General features: G+C 50.3%; 1 protein-coding gene across 12 annotated transcripts in view; it reads left to right on the top strand.

Annotated features, from left to right (window-relative positions):
• The window catches only part of HDAC4 (histone deacetylase 4), a 327295-nt gene that overhangs the window by 178121 nt on the left and 129815 nt on the right, over nucleotides 1–19359 (top strand). For 10 of the 12 annotated variants that reach the window (XM_070269644.1, XM_023642723.2, XM_070269641.1 and 7 more), the window contains one exon: nucleotides 16877–17121. In XM_070269644.1, coding sequence (XP_070125745.1) covers nucleotides 16877–17121 — 245 coding nt within the window. Of the gene's footprint in view, nucleotides 1–9105; nucleotides 9128–16427; nucleotides 16449–16876; nucleotides 17122–19359 lie in introns of those variants that run through there. The other 2 variants (XM_070269646.1, XM_070269643.1) reach the window with 2 other exon arrangements.

Genomic DNA, 19359 nt, shown 5'->3' with positions numbered 1-19359 from the left:
TATTTTCATTATTAATGTAGTGAATTACATTTATAGATGTTCTATATAGATGTTGCGTTTCTATTTTAAAATACTACCTATTTTGGTCTGTTATCTTTTTCATAGACTGCCAGATTAAGCCTACTAATAATTCATTTGGGAATTTTGTGGCTATATTCATGACTAAGACTAATTTTTCTTTTTTACACTTTGTCTCGTTTTTGTAACAAGGGTTTATAGTAGCCTCATAGAATGAGCTCAGAAGTGCTCTTATTTTTCTGTTCTCTATAAAGTTTTGTTTAAAGGTAAGTGAGCATCAGGGGCCGGCCCCGGGGCCGAGTGGTTAAGTTCACTCTGCTTCGGAGGCCCAAGGTTTCGCTGGTTGGGATCCTGGGCGTGGACACAGCACCGCTCATCAGGCCGTGGTGAGGCGGCGTCCCACAGGCCACAACCAGAGGCACTCACAGCTAGAATATACAACTATGTACTGGGGGGCTTTGGGGAGAAAAGGAAAAAAAGGGGTGAATGATCAGTTAGTGGCGAGTTTGATAATACTGTCCCTAATATGGTCTTTGTGGAAGGATTGGAAAGTATTGAGTCAGTTTAGTTTCTGATTAGAAGTTTACTCTGTTTTTTCTATTTTTTGTCAACTTGGGAAAGTTATATTTTTCTAGAAATGTGTCTGTTTTATATAGATATTGAAATTGATTGAGGGGCCAGCCCAGTGCCACGCCAGTTAAGTGCGCACATTCTGCTTCGGCGGCCCAGGGTTCACCGGTTCGGTTCCCGGGTTCGGACATGGCACCACTTGGCAAGCCATGCTGTGGTAGGCGTCCCACATATAAAGTAGAGGAAGATGGGCATGGATGTTAACTCAGGGCCAGTCTTCCTCAGCAAAAAGTGAAGGACTGGCAGCAGATGTTAGCTCAGGGCTAATCTTCGTCAAAAAAAAAAAAAAAATTCACTGGCCTAAAATTTTTTCTTTGATTTTCTTATATTTTCAATTTCTGTCATCTCTCGTTAGGTGACCTCTTTAATTCCTAATGTTTTAAATTTGTGCTTTTCTCTCATGTTCTAAATCACTCTTATCAGAACATTGTCTATTTTATTGGTCTTGTCAAAGAACCATTTTTTATTGTGTTGGTATGTGTGAATATATGGAATGAGTATTTTCCATTTCATCTATATATTTATTATCTCCTTCCATCTGTCTTCCTCGAATTTCTTCTAGTGTGGTTTTCCTAGCTTCTTAAAGATATACCTAGCTTATGAATCTGCATCCTTGGTATTGTCCAATGTAAGCATTTAAGACCATCAGTTTTCCTCTAAGTACAAGAAGAGCAGAGCCTTGCAAGTTATTATATGTACTTTTTCCCTTATCTTTCCATTCTAATTATTTTAAATGGTTGTTATGATTTCTTCTTTGACTCAGATATTTAGAAATGGAATTAAAATAAATTTTTAACTTTGTATCATAGAAAATTTTAGAGACATGCAGAAGGGAGAAAACAGTAGAAGATGCCCTCATGTTGTGGTCCGCCGGCTTGGGCAGTGTCAGGTCGTGCCCAGCTGCGTGTTACCTGTGCCCTCGCTCACTCCTACCTGCACCCCCACAGTCATTTTGAGTGAAACCCCACTGTATAGTTTCCTCTCTGGCCGATACTGTTCTAGTCCCTGTCTCTCTAAAAGATGGGGACTCGGTTTTAAACAGAAGTTCCATGCCATTTTCATATTTAGACGAGATGAACAATTCTCTTCTTTCATCAGATCTTCACCTAGTGTTGATCTGCCCCTGATGGGTCTTTCAAACATTTTTTTTAGTTTATTGTTTGACTCAGGATCCAGTCACTGTTCACACGTGGTGACTGGTATGTCTCCTAAAGTCTCCAGGGAGCCTGTAGCTTTCTCCTCCTTGCCTTTTGTTGTTGTTATTTTTGACCCTTGCAGTTTGTCTTTGAAGATACTGGGTTGTTTTTCCTGTAGAGTTTTCCTGTGTTCTAAATTTTTTTTTTGAGGAAGATTAGCCCTGAGCTAACATCTGCCACCAATCCTCCTCTTTTTATTTTGCTGAGGAAGACTCGCCCTGAGCTAACATCTGTGCCCATCTTCCTTTATTTATATGTGGGACACCTGGCCACAGCATGGCTTGATGAGCAGTGCCTACATCTGCGCCCAGGATTAGAACCAGAGAACCCCGGGCTGCCGAAGTGGAACGCACAAACTTAACCTCTGTGCCACTGGGCTGGCCCCAACATATTCTAAATTTTGCTTGGTTTCATCCCTGTCTTGTCATTTAAAATGGGTCTCTGGGTACCCTGTAAATTGGTAGTCAGATCTAGAGGTTTGATCAGATTCAAGTGTGATTGTTTTTGGCAAGACTTTATAGATGGAACGTGCACCCCCATGGGGTGGTACCCAACTCTGTGTGTGTGTGTGTGTGTGTGTGTGTGTGTGTGTGTGTGTGCTTAGCCGCCATATTTATTTTTTTCTCCTTAAAATTCTTTTTGATCGCCCTACCCTGTGAAAGTCATCTACTGTATTTCTAGCGGTTAAGCGTGAAACATTACTCTATGAACTTAAATGTGTGAAGTCATGTGTCCTGCCCTGGGCTCCAGGGCCGTGGCGGTCGTAGGACACTGCCGCTCTCCCCACCCTCCCCACTTGCCTCTCTGCAGTCTTTCCGTTGTCCAGTCTAATCACAAGGCGATCTTGTATTGTTCTTCCTCTTCTGTTCAGGAAATGTTTGTTTGGACTCATCTTCTATTTATCAGGTTCTGTGCTCACCTTTTCTTCCTGCATCCCAGACTTTGTGGGCTTTATCTTTACCAGAAGGCACGTCGGTGAGTTTCAGTCTGGCCCACATCTGCATATATTCTGCGTTCATTCTTGACAGTTTCCCTGGGCACATGATTCTAGCTTAATGAGTGTGTTCCCTTGGCGCTCAGAGACAGCTCACTGTTTTCTGGCTGTGACTGCGTGCCCCTTGTGGGGCAACCTCTCTTGTATTTCAGGGCCTGCTGAACTTTTTTTTGGTATCTGCGGTTCTGCTTTGAAAGTGTCTTGATTTATTTCTTGTTTTCTCCTCCTTGGTTGTGCTTTCTGTGTCTGCAGATTCATGTCTTCCACTGGTTCTGGAAAATTCTCAACCATCTCTCTGCAGAGGTCTGACCTAAGTGGAGGTTCCCAGTTGGGAGCACATACTCTAGAACCTGACATCCAGGACTGAAGCACAGGCCCTGACCCTCCCTGGCTGGGTGGTGGGAAGGCCGGGTGGCAGGGTTACTGTCTCATTTCAGTGGCTGAGGGGAGACAGCTGGGCTGGAGGACTCGAAGTCTCAACAGTCAGCCTGGGGCCCTGTGGGGGTGGTGAGAAGGGAGGGGGCAGAGCGTCCTTAGAAACCATTAGAACCTTAGAAACACAGAAATGTGAAGACGGCCTAAATTCTGCTCCATTGCCTTAATTCTCTTCCCTTCATTCTCTTGCACTACAAAGAGCTTTTTCTTTCTTTCAGGAAGGGAGAGAAAGAGGGAGAGAAATCTGACTTAAACTAAGCAGCTGCTGTAGGCTCAGCACTCAGACCTGACGAAATGAAAGCCAGTATTTTTTCTCCCTCTGCATCAGAAACTAAACAGACTCTTGTTTCTTTGGAGCCTTATAAAGCTAGAGTGTTTCTGGGTCCTCTTCCGGTCACCTGAAGTTGACAGTTCCCTTTCGGTCCCCTGTCTGTCTGTACTCGGGGACCCCTTGCCTGTGCTGCTGTGAATAGCGCAGTTTGCAGAGCAGGAGGCTGGGCCAGGGCGTGGGGGCAGGGCCGCCGGGCTGCCTGCTGCTTTGTGTTGAGTGGGGGCGGCCATCTGAGGTGGGCTTGGCTGGGAGGTGGCCTGCTCCCTCCTGGGGTTTGTTTGTGCTCCCGGGACTTGGAGACGATGGGCAGATCTGGTCACTGTGCTGCCCCCATGAGGTCATAGCTAGAGAGGACGGTGGGTGGGCTCCGTCTTGCCCTTCCTTCCCAGCGTCTGTGCGACTGTCCTCAAGCGGTAACCACACCGCCTTTTAAAGTAGATGGTCCTGCGACGGTCAGTCTCAGTCTGTTTGTTTGTAAAACCCCAAGTCTATTTCAGTTAATGAGCCTTTCAGTCTCAAAACCAGACGACCTGTATTGATTTCTGGTTCTAGGAGAGGGAAATGATGCTGCTGGTCCTTCCTTTTGGGATCCTGGAAGTGTGATCCCTCATTATTGTGTTTTCCAATCAGACTTCTTCACTTCTGGTTAAAGTACAAAATGGAGTTTTCCAGAATCAGCATGGTCACTCATGTTTTTATCCTTTAGTCCTGTATGAATCTACAGCTGGTTTTGCTGGAAATAACTTGATTATTACAAACGGAAGCTCCTGCTCACGTGAAAAGGAGAGTTGTCCTCCTTAGGATGCTCGCCACTGCCGCCATCCCCACCCGAGGGTAAAGGTGCTTCCTTCAGATAGGGAAGGCCCCCCAGGCCCGACAGTGTCTGCTCTGGGCCGTGGAGTCTGCCGGGTGTTGGGAACCTGCTGGGCTCTGCTGCTGGGAAGGAAGGGGCTCCAGCGCTCTGTGCTCACCAGTCCCACCCCGGACACCAGGCTGGAACATTCTCTCGTCTTGTCTCGCTCTAATGTGTGGAGCTCATGGAAGGCTGTGCTTCTGGAAGCTCCTGGAAGCTTCTGGAAGGCCAAGCTGCCTGAGGGGCTGGACACTCCAGTGCCTGCTGTCCTGAGGTCTACAGAATGGCTGGTACCCAGGAATGGGTGAGAACAGGGCCTGTTTGCTGGAATACTCGAGTCTGGGGTGCAGGTTGACTTGCCCCGACCCAGGCGGTTATGGGCTGCCCTCTTCCTTGCACTTATCCGTCAGCTCTGCTCTCACTTGTTGCACATGCAAACTGGCGACCTCTCGGAATCACTCCCGGCGTCCTGACCACCAGGTTTCATCTTGCCGTATTGCCCCAGTGTCAAAAGCACTTTCTGGGTCCTTTGTGGGGAACAGGGTTCAGGAGCGTGTGAGGCAAGATGGGCTCAGCTCCGCCCGCCCCTTGGGGGTATTCATCCTGCTGAGTTGGACGCCCCGAGCAATTTTCTCTCCCCATTTGCACGGTCCCCGTGATGGATGACTCCAGGTTCAAGGGTGCGTCCTGGTTCTGGGATGGACCCCGGATCACACACACAGCACCAGCGACGTGCCAGCACTTCTCACGTTAGCCTGCGTTGCTCTACAACAGGCAGGCATCCTGTTGTTACCCTGATTGACAGAGAAAAAAGACCAGAGGCCAGGGTGCCTTCTCCCAGGACATCAACTGGATTTGAGCTCACACAGGCCCATAGGTCACATGCCTGTCACGCCCCAGGCTGCAGGTGTTAGCCTTGTGGTCTCCTCGTCCTCCGACCTCACCTTGTGGGCATTTGGACAGCCCAGGTCCCTCCAGTGCATGTCCTGAGAGGTGGCATCCCAGTGGCCCCAGCCTAGATTTCTCTCATTGACTTCCTTGGGAATTCCGCCCTGTTGCCTGGAGCTGGAGGCCACAGGATTGGCTCCGTGAATAGTCCCCATCTCACACTGACGTCCCACGTTGGTCTGCGGGATGTGGATGGAGAGAGTGCGTTTTCAGGGCAAACCCTTCCGGGAGCACCTCGGCCTTGCCTACCCCGCTGCAGTTCTCTCTGGTGCTGGTGGACAGCTTGGAGAAGCCCAGTCGGGACCTTGTTCGGGGAGCGGGGGCGAGGGGAGATCCTCAGGAACTGTGGGAGATCCCCCTTTGGTGCAGGTCCTGCGGCTGAGTTCCATGCCTTATTAGTGTAGTGATGGATCTTAGACTTTCTGCCAGGGAGAAACGTTTGGAAAACTTGTAGTTTGGGGAGGTGGTGTGAGTTGGGTGGAGGTGAAAGCTGACTTAGGTAAATAAAGAGATGGTGGAGTAAAATATGCACCTGCTGTTAATTGTAGCTTTTTATTTTTAGCCTTGAAAATGATATTTCAGCGATTTTCCGTTTCCATCTCTGTGCTCAGCAGGTTTGGCGCACTTTTAAACCTGCCTTCCTGGAGCTGGCTGGTGTGCAGACTCTGCGGGCTGTGCCTGTGGGGCCGTTGTCTCAGGCTTGAGCAGAGCCTGGCAGGCTGACCCATGCCTGCCTCAGCCCCGGGAGCTTTTCAGGAAAAGTAGAGAGTTGGGTCATGAAGAGCACTGAACTGCAGGGCGCCCGAGCAAGCCAGTAATTACAGGGGAGACCCGGCCCTTGGTCAGGACCGAAACCAAAGCCGGAGCCAAAGCCGGAGCCACGGGAGGGAGCCGAGGGGTCAGGCAGGCCTGCTGGGGGTGGGAAGCGCTCCTGTGGGTGTTTGCACAAAGCTCCCATGCAGGGGTTCTTGGGGTCGGGGTGCCTGATCACCCAGCATCACGGGAGCACAGAGACCCTACTCACCGCAGCAGAGCAGAGCCCCGGCCCAAAGTTGTTCCCAAGTCCTATGCTGCTGACACCACCCAGCCTGAGAGCCACTGCCCCAGGGTGACCTTCGAGGCCCTGGGCTCCCCCTCCCTCTCCCCCGCCACACCCTGCTTAGGACACCTGGGGTCCAGTTCTGAGTTTGCCTTTGCGTTTGCTGTGTGGCCTTGGGCAAGTTACCTAGACTCTTTGCACTTCAGTTTCCCCATGAGTCAGACAGGGATAAGCTGGTATCTCTCAGGATCCACAGAGTCATTTGTGTGTACATTAATTGAGTTAGCACATCTCGAGCCTCAGGCAGGGTCAGCCCACAGGACCTGTGATCCCGCAGTGATGACCAGGAGGAGGAGGAGGAGGAGGACGGGGTCAGCCCACAGGACCTGTGATCCCGCAGTGATGACCAGGAGAAGGGGGAGGACGGGGTCAGCCCACAGGACCTGTGATCCCGCAGTGATGACCAGGAGGAGGAGGAGGACGGGGTCAGCCCACAGGACCTGTGATCCCGCAGTGATGACCAGGAGGAGGAGGAGGAGGACGGGGTCAGCCCACAGGACCTGTGATCCCGTAGTGATGACCAGGAGAAGGGGGAGGATGGGGTCAGCCCACAGGACCTGTGATCCCGCAGTGATGACCAGGAGGAGGAGGAGGACGGGGTCAGCCCACAGGACCTGTGATCCCGCAGTGATGACCTGGAGGAGGAGGAGGGGGAGGACGGGGTCAGCCCACAGGACCTGTGATCCCGCAGTGATGACCTGGAGGAGGAGGAGGGGGAGGACGGGGTCAGCCCACAGGACCTGTGATCCCATAGTGATGACCAGGAGGAGGAGGAGGACGTTTGCCTTCCCGAGACATCATTGCCTGCGTCCAGCTTGGAGCAAATGCTCTGCTCTGGTGTATTTGCCCTTGATTTTGAAAAGTAATCAACTCCCTTCTTGTCTAGATGACAGAAGCAGGGGTGAACCACAGCCTACAAGTGTTCTGCTCTGATTTCTAGAACTCGCATGCACAGAAACGCAGCTCAAAGGGTTACATTTAAAATAAGTGCATATGATGCGTGTCTCTCCCTGCCCACACCAGCTTGAACAAACCTTCCTGTATATACATCTGTAAAATCTATAAATGCCTGCATGTGGATTTATATTTATTTCTTACACTTTATCTCAGTTGAAAACAAAACAATACAAAACACCTTCTTGTACCATAATCCTTTTTATTTTTATTTAACTATAATTTATATTAGTGAATTGTTAACATAAGCTTATTTCTTTGGCATTGCATATATACATCTAAATGAGGCAAAGAGAAGTGATATATGTACCCATTTACATATGAAGCTAAGGTAGGAGGCACTTATGTTATATACATTCCCTATGAATATTTTTAAATCTTTACATTAAAAAATACTTCCGACTTCTCCACCTCATCACTTACACACACTCGATGTTAAATAAAATCGCTGTAATTCAGTTAAGAACACCTTTTGGGAAAATGTTACTGCATATAAATCAGTATTTTGAATGGAACTTGATTATGACTGTTCAATCCTTTTGAATGATGTTTTTAATAAGTTAGGCATTCCCAGGTTCCACGGCGAGATGGCAGATTGAACACGTGTCTAGTTTCACTCTGCTGAAACACAGAAGAACGCCAGGAAATATATATGTGTCATAAGCAGTGCTCACCCCACACCCAGACTGTGGTCTCTAAATACTGTTTCCCACTGAAGGGACTCAGTTCTCCTTGGAGAAATGTCTTGATTCCATGTGGGGATCAAAAAATTCCCAAGAAGAGCCCAGAACATCTTGTCACAGCAGAACAGAGGGCTGTTCCAAGAGCGCTAGCGGGTTTCAGAGTGACTGGGGAGCCAACCTGAAGGGCTCCCGCTGTTTGATGGGGGACCATTTGAGTGTTAGTCAGAACAGAACTGTGTGGACTCAGTTCATTATGATCTTGGAAAAACAAAACCTTTCTCATCGCTCACATATGGAGGATGCTGGGAGACCAACTCATTTTTTTTGTTTTCTTTAGTGAAGAAGATTGGCCCTGAGCTAACCTCTATTGCCAGTCTTCCTCTTTTTGCTTGAGGAAGATTGTCACTGTAACGTCTATACCCATCTTCTCCTGTTTTGTATGTGGGATGCCTCCACAGTGTGGCTTGATGAGCCGTGTGTAGGTCTGCGCCTGGGATCCAAACCCACGAACTGGGCACCACCAAAGTGGAGCACACAAACTTAACCACTACGCCACCAGGCCAGCCTCAACAATTCATTATTTTTAAGAATTGGCAGTAACGGAAAAGAGTCAAGCACTTGCCCTGCCTTTGTTCTAGAAACCGTCTGTCAGAGTAACGAGCTAGTTAATGTGGGATCCTTTCTCGTTAGAGAAATGGTGTAGCTAGCAAACAGGGAGGGGCTGATGGAGGCAGAAAGGCACTGCTGACAGCTCTGATGAAATCAGTAGGCAGTGATTACATCAGCTGCTCACAACGCAACAAAGCTGTGGCGAGAGCAGGAGCTCGTTCCTGGGGAGGTGGGTTTCTGGAAATCAGGCCTCCAGAGCCCACGCCCAGCATTCAGCAAATACCGAGACAGGGAGTGGCGCTCATGTGCACCCCAGATGCAGTCAGCAAAGTACAGACGTGCAGACTCCATGGCCAGATGACCAGTGTCTTCAGCCCGTAAGTTGGAGGAGTGCAGGGGCGAGGGAGAAGAAGCCGGAACCTTTAGATTGGAAAGAATGTAAGAGAGGTGTCAGCCAATTGCAATGTGTGGACCTCATTTGGGTCTTGATTTGAACAAAGTTTAAAAAACGTGTATGAGACTCTCTAAAACATGGGGACACTTGCTGGCTCTTTGTTAATATCATGGAATTGCTGTTAATCTATTTGGGTATGTTGATAGGATTTGATTATGTTTTTAACAGAGTGGCGCGATGGCTGGTCTGCTTCAGTATAGTCTAGAAGGAAGGGCTGGCCTTGGGTGGGCATAGAGAAGAGATGAGATTGGCCGCGAGTTGACAATTATTGGAACTGGGTGATGGCTCCATGGGAGTCGATTATATTATTCTCTTCATGTATTTTTGAAATTTTCCATAAAATATAAAAATGTATATTCCATAGAAAGATCCCAAGTCACAAAAGTGAGAAGAGAAGAGGAAATAACATCGACAACGGTCTAGAAGTTGGAAAGCAGATGCGTAAGTCACAACTGATTTGGCGGCCCAGAAAAAACCAGAGATCACGTGCAGGTGAAGCCAAGAGCCCGTTGGATCAAGGCCACCATGCCACCAGCCTCAAAGAGCAGCCCCATTCCCTCCAGAAGTGCAAAGAGAGTGGCCGAACGGGAGGTGGCATAGAAGCAGATGAGTTAGACCCCAACCACCTGCCCCACTGTGCTGGGTGATGGCCCCCCGCCAGGTGGTGGCCGACTGGAGATTTTTTTCTCTGGAGAACATAATCCAGAGGCCCAGCATGGGACTCTACAGGAACAGGGGCATGGGTTAATATGTTCTGGATGAGACCAAGCGCAGAGACCCTCACTCAGGACCCTGAAGGCTCAGCTCAGCCTTTCCCTCCAGGCCACGATTGGAAGGCTTCTCTCTGGGGACATATTGCCAGCCTAAGCGGGAAGGCCTGTGGGTGCTGAGCCTTGGGTGTCCTGACTAATGCCAGCTGCACGCACCCTCCCGTGACGCTCAGCGTTGAGAATCTCACGTGGTCCACCTGCAGCTCCCAGCTAGAGTTCACGCCTCCGCTCTTGCCCAGGGACACGGCAGGGGTTGTCCGGCCCCTGCCGGCACCTCTAGCCAGGAAGACAGAAGCAAAGCAAACAGAACTTGGAGGATGCAAAGCCCATGCAGAGAGAAGAAACTCAGTAAGGCATCCTTCCTGTCCTCAGAGATTGGAGAAGATGCTTTGTTCAGAAATAAGAACAGGACGGCATAAGAAAGGATATCTGGGGCCTTGTTTCCTGAATGTGGCTCTTTGATTTGTCAGTTGAAAACTTAATAGCAGAAATTATGCTAAACTCGATGAAAAGGTTAGAATATACATTTAAGGAAATCTCATCTGAAGTTGAGCATAAGACAAAGAAAAAGAAAATGGGGGAGAGAAAAAGAAATAGGAAAGAGGGAATTAGAGGATGGTTCCGGGAGATTTGCCACCCAACTATTAGAATTTTCAGAAGGAGAAAACAGAAAAAAGGAAATCATCAACAGAATAATTGAGGGACGTTCCCCACAGCCGGAGGACAGCAGCTGCCACGTTGAACGGGCTGCCTGAGAGCCTGTGCCCACAGTGGATGAGGGATCCTCCCCAAGCTGTATAGTTTTGAAATTTCAGAACACTGGGGACAAAGGAGAAGATCTTACCAACATCTAGAGAGAAAAATCAAGTGACAGGCAAGGGATGCAGAATCGGAACAGCTTCACATTTTCAGTATCGGGAGCGAGACCATAAAGCCGAGCCTTCGCAATCCTGCAGGAAATTATTTTCAAGCTAGAATTCTGTATGCAGCCAAAGTAACAATACATTGAGGGGAAAATAAATACATTTTCAGACAAGCAGAATTTACATCCCATGCCTTCTTCTTCAATAAACGATTGGAGTTCCTGCCGAATGAGAGAGTGAACCAAGGAAGGAGATGAGTGGATGGAGGAATTGGGCCATCTACTCTAGGACAGAGACAAAGGGGATCCCCTGGAGAAGGGGAAGGCTCCCCCAGGATGGGCCGTGCAGGAGACACTGGGACGCTGGCCTGAGCTGGAGCTCTCTGGCAGGTGTGTGGAGGGAGGGCTGGCCCCCACGCTGCCTGTGCACTGTGCCGTCCCCTTGCCATGCAGACAAGCCAGTGAGCCTGCCCTAGACCCTTTTTTGTTGCTGACCTTTCTGGACCATGTTGTCCCTGCTCCCCTCCCTGCCCTACCGCCTCACCCACCTGAGGACGCACACTTCTCCATGGGGCCTTCTGCCTGGCTCACACCTGAGGACTGGAGGCAGGCCATAGTAGATGTAGAAGCAGGATGCTGGGCAGTTGTGGGTCATGTGACTACCCTACCAGATGCCCACAATGTGGGTGGCCCTTGGTTTCCCAAGGGTCACTCACGACCTCACCCCAGAAGGTGCTGTTTCTTGTCAACTGTACATCCGTGGATGTTATCACCATGAAGGAAGCAAGGGGATGCTTAACAAAGCCAGAATGTTGAGGGTTGGAGGGGCATGTGGTTTGGAGGGCACAGAGAGCAATGCCCAGCTCCTTCAGGAGGAGGTGGTTCACTTCATTACTCTTCTGTGACCTTAACATACATGTTCTTCAATGTGTGTGACACAGTTCACAGTAACAGATGGAAACATTTTTCAGTAAGTTATGCATTTCTAATATACTCTTTCCGTCTTTTCCCCTCCCTTTCCCCCCACCCATCTCCCTCCCTCCTTCACACACAGGCAAAATGTCAGTGTCAGAGGAAATCGTGGTTACATAGTTGAAATATCTATTATTTTTCCCTAGATTTGAATGAGTCATTCTTGACTTGAACAGACACTAAACTTTGGCCATGTTTCTAAAGAATAGTGCCTCTCTTTATTGCAAATCTATATGATGGCATGAAATGGTATTCTGGAAGAGGACCTACCCGTGGAATGGAAAATTAGTGTCTTTTTTTATGATCATTTATTTAAAAAGAAAAGAGAGAGACTAACAGATTTTTTTCTATTTGTGATTGAGAACTTGTAATTCACAGCAGAGGCTTGCCATTTCTTATTGAAACCCTGAATGTAGTCTTTGTGCTGTGACTAACGTCATGAGTCTGATTGTATTAATATGTTTCTCAAGGCACAACCTATAAAAGCAATTTTCTGCTCTGCCATAAAATATTCATGAGAATACAGGCTTTTTTGTTTTGATGCTGCATTCTTTAAGTAGAGAAGGTTTTATTGTTTTCTTCAGGGCGCTTTGGGTCAAAAGCACCAGCAGCTTCTGTTGGGAACTCATGGCATTTCAAATAGTTTTTGATACTGAAATAGTACAAGTCATGTTTGACGCACCCACCAGCAGCCGGAATGAATGGGGATTGTGGTTCTGATCTCCACAGCTGGTGTGCAGGGCAGGGCCTGGGGACAGCGTCAGCCACTGCCCCCGCCCACCTGGCCTCCCGATGTTGAGCACATTAGAAGTGAGAAGGCCGCATTTCTCAGGGGCCCTCGCGTGGGTCTTCTTGCCCCATGAAAGTTGAAATGCTTGTTTTGGGGTCTGAGTGTGAATGCAGCATTGTTTTCAGGGGTGACGAAATGGCAGTAGCTGGTTATGGTATATCTGATGTGGGTAATGTATAGCTTTTCATTCTTCTTGCTCTGCCTTTAACTTTATCTTTAGCAGAAGAATGAAGTTTTGTGTGATACTCCAATGGAAAACCGAGGCGGGACTTCCATCCCTTTGTAACATTTAGGAAATACATAGGAAATGTGGCAGGGAGAGCATGGTGACATTCTGCTGGAGCCAGCATTTGCTCATCAACCTCCACACCCACGTACGCCTTCTCTCTGTTCCCCCTGGGTTGGGGGGCTTGTCGGCAGGTCTCCTCGCCATCTTAGCAAACTCTTCATCTGGACCCATCCGCTCTGTGGTGTCTATGGAGGAATTAACAGGGGCTGCCAGGCAGTGTTTCCTTATAAGATTCCCTGTGATTCCAGACCCAGAAGAATCTGAGAAGAGTGCGCGTAAACAAACTGAACCTCACTGGCGTGTGGTGGGTGTGCACAGCCTGACCCACCCCGTTTCTGAGAAGGAACCATCGAAACAGCCCAGGCCTGACCCGCCACCTGAGTGTCTGTTTTTGCCTGCAGCATCCTCCCTGAGGCCACCACCCTCTTCTCCTTCAGTCCTCAGGCCCCTGCCGCCAGCCCCCGTGCCTGAGGCCCGCCTCCCCCACACTGCCAACACCCTGCCCAGGCCTGCAGGCATGCTCCAGGATTTGCAGACACAGGCCTGCTCTCTGAGCGGGGATCTGAGCTCCTCCTCTCCATCAGCATCCCCACGACCCTCCACTTATGCCCGGACCCCTGGGTTCTTGCTCATGCTGCCCCTTCCGTCTCGGGAGAGGCAGCCCCCGTGTGGACCCTCCCCAGGCCTCCCATCGGCCCCACGGCCCTCTCCTGTCTGGTGTCCCACACGGCCTGCTCCAGGCGGGAGTGGCAACTGTCCGCCAGCGCTCAGCACAGAGCAGAGACCCCACACGTTTCTTCAATAAGTGAAAGCATGCGTAGAAATGTTTGGCTCATCATGTTTTTGAAGTTAATAAAAAAGATACCTTAAAAGCTGTCTTATGTTCAGTGTTTAAAGACATTAAGTACTAGACATTTCTGATGGTCCCCTGACCCCCACTATGAACAATTAGAAATAGGAGAGGATGTACTAACATGAGCAGCACACGGGTCTTCCTGTGCCAGCTTCTTCGGGACTGCCTTGCGTAAGATCTTAGGACACCTCGGCACGTCTTAGAAGTGGGGGTCTCACCTGACTTCACCCCCATGGGGCAAACTAGGTTATACAGTGTACAAAATGCAGGAAAATAAGATTATTTTATTAATTCCCCCTGCTTATTAAGCTAAAATATCGCTGCTTAACCAGATAGATGGAGTATGAGAGAGATTATAGGCCCGTCTCACCTGCAAATGTACTCAGACGTTCTTGATAAAACGGTTGTGGCTGACTCCATCAGTGACTGTGCAGACCCCGGCGAGAGCGTCAGGCTTATCCCAGAGAGCAGAGGCAGGCTGACCGAGGTCTGTGAGTCACTTGCCTGTGATGTGTGAAGTCACGAGGCAGGTTAACAGGTCAGTGGAGAACAGCTTTCCGGTGGCATCGGTGGATGCAGAGAGGGAACCCGGAGGACCTGGCGCCCGTCCCAGGGGCGATGTTTTAGGAAGTGTCGGCACTGTCGTGCTGTGAAGGCAGGGAACGTACCCCACCTCGAGAAAGCAAGACGTGAACCGAATTTCCTGCAGGAAGTCGGGTCACCCTCTCTTTTCCTTTTCTCTGAGCCTGTGTACTGAGCTCTTCTCCCTGTACTCCATAATATTCCTTAAAATTTTGAAAGTCTGAAGCAAATGGGGGGAAATATTGAGGTTTTATAAAACTGGTGTTGTTTATGCATTTTGCTGTATTTCGTAATAAAAATGATCTAAGAAAAGAAAGGAAATTAATGAAATCCAGCCTTGAGCAGCTTGGGGGGAGGGGAGGCGGGGGCCGGGTACCACCATTCCCAGCCTATTCATGAAAACACAGTTTGTGTAGGTTTTTCTCACATTAATATCAAATAAAACCCTCTTAATATGTCAAGCCTCATACCCAATTAGAAGAAAAAGTGCATTTAAAAAGTTGAGGGTTGCCCTTCACTGATTTGGGGAAGAAACAGAAGAGAAACAATCCGCTGGTATTTATCCTGCACTTGTTGGTGCTTAAAAGGGGAGAGAATTAGATATTTTCTTAAAATGATGGAATGTGAGAATTTTCTAATCTCCTCCTGGGTGGTTCTGTCTCTTTCTCCGTTCCCTACAGCTGCTCCAGGCTCTGGGCCTCCAGCACCGGCCCTGGAGGCTCCAGGTGGGAAGAAGCGGGGCCTTGGCTGCAGGTCCTGGGGAGGGAAAGATGATGATTTCAGTCAAGGAGCCAGGGAGGCTCATGTCCTGGGCTCCGCTCCATCCCAAGCAGTGTCCTGGCCTCTGTCTACCTGAGCTGTGCCCTGCAGGCATGATGACTGAATTTCAGTGGAGGACCCTGGGGCTCAGAGAGGCCAGGTGACTGCGCCGGCTCGGGGGTTGGAACCTGGGGCTTCTGCCTCCCAAAGCCGGCCTCCCCATCAGCAGCAGCGCATCCCAGCCTTGCCTTGTCCGAAGATCGGCCCGCTTGGGGCCTGCTGCCTGGGAGCTGACCACAGAAATGCTGTGTCCCAGGGGCAGTTCCACTGATGGGCCCTTTTACTAGAATCCACGGGTTGTGGGGCTGTGGATCACAGACTTCCCAAGGTTTGGGGTCATGTTTAGGACCAGAGGGCCCTATGATCTGGGCGGCAGGTCCTCGGGCATGTGGGTGGGCCACTCCTAGGGAGACACTGGGACAAGGTCAAGTGAAGGACATGGCCTGATGTGCAAGAGTCTCGCAGAGATGGTCCTCAAAGTGAGCAGCTGGTCCTTGGTGGCCCTCATCTGCTGAGTTTGGGCTCCCGTCTGAGCCTTGACACTCCGGAGGGTGAGGCCCTCGTCTTCTGACCCAGGCCCCACGGGCCAGTGTGCATCAGTTGATGAAGAAATGAGCCCAGAGCATGTTATGGGGGGAGCTTTCTGGAAGGAACGGCAGAGCCCGTGGGCCTCTGTGCTGGGATCTGTGGGAGGAGCACAGGCTGGTGGGCTCTCACCTCAACCTGCCCCCGGGGTTTTATGAGCAGAGCACAAGGGGTGTCCATGGCATGTTCGAGAAGCTTCACTACAGTGTCCCCGGGACTGCGCTGGAGGTCACACTGGCTCACAGGGAGCACCTGCATCCTTCTCATAAGTAAACCGTCATAAAAGGAGTTATTTTGTGATATCCATGATTTAAAACTTTCTTTCTGCATCCTTTTTTCCCTTTAATTTAGTGTTGATTTGTAAACGGTGAGATTGATTCAGCTTCTGTTTCTAATCAAAGTCACTCGTAGCTTGTGTTTGGCAGTACGTCAGTCCAGTGAAAGAAAGCCATTTCTCTGTGAATTAGTCCAGTGAAGGAGACCGTTCCTTCGTGAGGTCCAGCAGCACGTACCCCTGATGAATGGACTGGTGCAGGCGAGCCGGGGAGCGTTTCATTGGCTGCAGTCGGTAAACATGTTTTCCGAGAGGGCGCTCGCTTTGCCATGGAAACGGGCTCCCCGTCCTGAGTGTCTTTCTGGACCACTTCAGGGGCACACACTGTTCTGTGGTTCCTGTGCAAACTCTTCAGTGGCTTCGTGAACAAGAGGAAACGCGCAGGCCAGTTTGTTCTCTACTTACTGGTGTTTAGCTCTCTTCAGAGCCTTTGTCTTTCTCTTTCTCTTTGTTGACTTTCAAAAATGATGTCAGAAAGGGCACTGGGCCTGCAGTGGGGTCCTTTGAGAGAGCGGGCCTCCCCTGTGGAGAGTGGGGTAGGAGGGGAGAGAGTTTGTGCAACTGTGTCCTGGTCTGACCTTCCACTGGTTTTTGCGTTTGGACAATGGAACCCCTCAAAGGCCTCCAGGTCCTGCATTTTGAGCCTGTTGGGCAGGAGAGGGGGAAGGAGGCATGGGAAGGGTGACATGTCCTTTAGCACGTGGGCACCCCTTGACGGCTGCAGTGGCTCTCTAGGGCCGGGTGGAGGGGCTCGGGGCCGGGGATGCCGTGCTGCTGCAGTGACAACGGCGCTTCTGTGCTGTGCTCTCTCCGCAGTGGACGTGGCCGCGGCGCTGCCTTTGCAAGTCGCCCCCCCGGCGGTGCCCATGGACCTGCGCCTGGACCACCAGTTCTCGCTGCCCGTGACGGAGCCCACCCTGCGGGAGCAGCAGCTGCAGCAGGAGCTCCTGGCCCTCAAGCAGAAGCAGCAGCTCCAGAGGCAGATCCTCATCGCCGAGTTCCAGAGGCAGCACGAGCAGCTCTCGCGGCAGCACGAGGCCCAGCTGCACGAGCACATCAAAGTAAGCCGTGGCCGGCCGGCCGGGAGGAGCCGTGCACCGCGGGGGCCTGCAGCAATGCCACGCTCTGTAGCACCGAAATTCCGCTGCTCAGGCCTGCTCCCGATAACCGTCTGTAGTGCTAGGATTTACATTCAAGGGTATTCCTTGTAAACAGTGGCGGGTGTGGCGTCTAGTGGGAAACAGCACTTGAGAGTCACGGTGCAGAAGCGGCCTTAAAGTAGGGAAAATGCTTATCATCTAATTTCGTCTACAAAGATAGGATGTGTCTATAAATAGAAGAATTAGCAGCCAGAAGCAGCATCAAAATATTACTTTATTTTTGTACTTACTCTCTACAACTGTTTAATCTGATCCCAGATTTTAAAATAAGATACGTTGGAAAGAAACAGTTATTAGTGATATGTAATGAAGTCATATTATGTAGTTGACAGACCAGTTAGAATGTCTGTGATCATAATAACGCTCTCACTGTATTTAGAACTACATAGAGCAACAGTGTCAGTAGAAATATGCAGGGTATATTAAAATTGCGTATGTAATTTTACATTTTCTAGTAGCCATCTTAAAACGGCAGCTTGAAACAACAAACGTGTTATCTCATAGTTCCTGTGGGTCAGGAAGCTGGGAGCTGCTTAGCTGGTTGTTGTGACTCAGGGTCTCTCATGAGGCTGTGGTCAAGCTGTCAGGGCTGCTGTCTCATCCGAAGGGTTGGCTGGGGCTGCAGGATCCCCTTCTGAGCATGCCCAGGAGGTTGTGGGCAGAGGCCCCAGTCCTCATCACGTGGGCCTCTCACGGGCCCAGCTTCCCCAGAGGGAATGATCCAAGAGACCAAGATCCAAGTGACCAAGATGGAAGCCTCAGTGTCTCCTCTGACCTAATCTTGGGAGTGACATACCCCCTCCTCTGCCTTATTCTGCTGGTCACACAGACCACCTTCAGTACATCCCGGCAGGGGCATAGACAAGGGGTAAATACCAGGAGGCAGAGGTCACTGGGGCCTTTGTGAGCCTGGCCACCAAAAGGTAAAATTAATATAGTTTATTTAACCTCGTATTTCTACAATATATTATTTCAACATGTAATCAATATAAAAGTTCTGCCCGTGCTAAGTCTCAGTAAACCGTTGCGGTCTGGACACGCAGGGCACCCCTCCCTTTGGACCAGCTGCATTTCAGGCGCTCCGTGACCGCATGCACTTAGTGGCTACCGTGCTACACAGCACTGAGGTGAGGAATTAACAGCCCACACTGTGTGCTTCTTGATGCTTCCCAGACGCCCTTTCGAGAGAACAACATGGCCCATGGATAGATGTCACTAAGTCGGCCTTGGCTTCCTCAGACATTAGCCTGCACCCAGATGGCCTGTGCCCACTGGTGCTGTGCAGAATAACTGGTGCATCTATGTCTGTTTCTGCCTCTCCCCAGTAACTCCCTCAACTGCAGGATCCCGGTTACCCCTCCTTATAACGTAAAACACTTAGTTCACTGCATTCATTTAATAATCGTTGGGAAGGTAAATGTGACGGGCCCGTGCTACCAGTTCTGTCTGTAGACTCCCCAGCAGAATTGCTGGGCGAGGCCGCCCAGTGGTGTCACCTGGCTCAGCGAGCTGCGTCACAGTGCCCAGCGCGCCCCTGAGAATGGAGCCAGAGGCGGCTTGGAGTCCACATTCCAGGCTCCGAAGCACGTGTGAGCATGTGTGCACTTCCGAAGGCCTCATGAGACCCCAGAGTGCTGGAGAGCCACCTCGGGGGCCCTTGGTCTTTGGAGTTTTGGTTCTCACTTTGGTTTTTGTTGGTTTGGGATCGTTGTTGCTGCCGCTGCTGCTTCCCCCTGACTCAACTGGCCCTCCCAGGTTGGCACCAGACAAAGCCAGGAGAGGATGGCCTTCCTGAGCTGCTGGATGTCCAGGCCTTCTCGTTTTGCTGTTAGAATTCTGAGCGACCTCGTGGTCCTGTGTAACAAAGATGTCACCAGTCTCCATGGAGACTGGCCCACGAGCAGCCATCGTGATCCTTTGCCTTTTAACGAGCGCACTCGGGTTTGGGGTGGAGCGGTTGAGGGTCCTCAAGGGCACCCACGATGCCTTTGCTTCCCCGACACTGAGCACAGATGCTCCCTCGCCCACTCTTCCTGCTGGGACGACGGAGAGGGAGGACCCTCGGGATGCTGATGCGGCGTGGCCCGTCGGAGCCTCCGTATCGCTGGCAGCTGCTGCTCTGCCCTGCAGTGGACTGGC

The sequence above is a fragment of the Equus caballus genome, chromosome 6, assembly GCF_041296265.1.
Source record: "Equus caballus isolate H_3958 breed thoroughbred chromosome 6, TB-T2T, whole genome shotgun sequence".
Taxonomy (NCBI): Eukaryota; Metazoa; Chordata; class Mammalia; order Perissodactyla; family Equidae; genus Equus; species Equus caballus.
The sequence above is the reverse complement of the archived record's forward strand: the minus strand, read 5'-3'. Positions and strand labels throughout refer to the sequence as shown.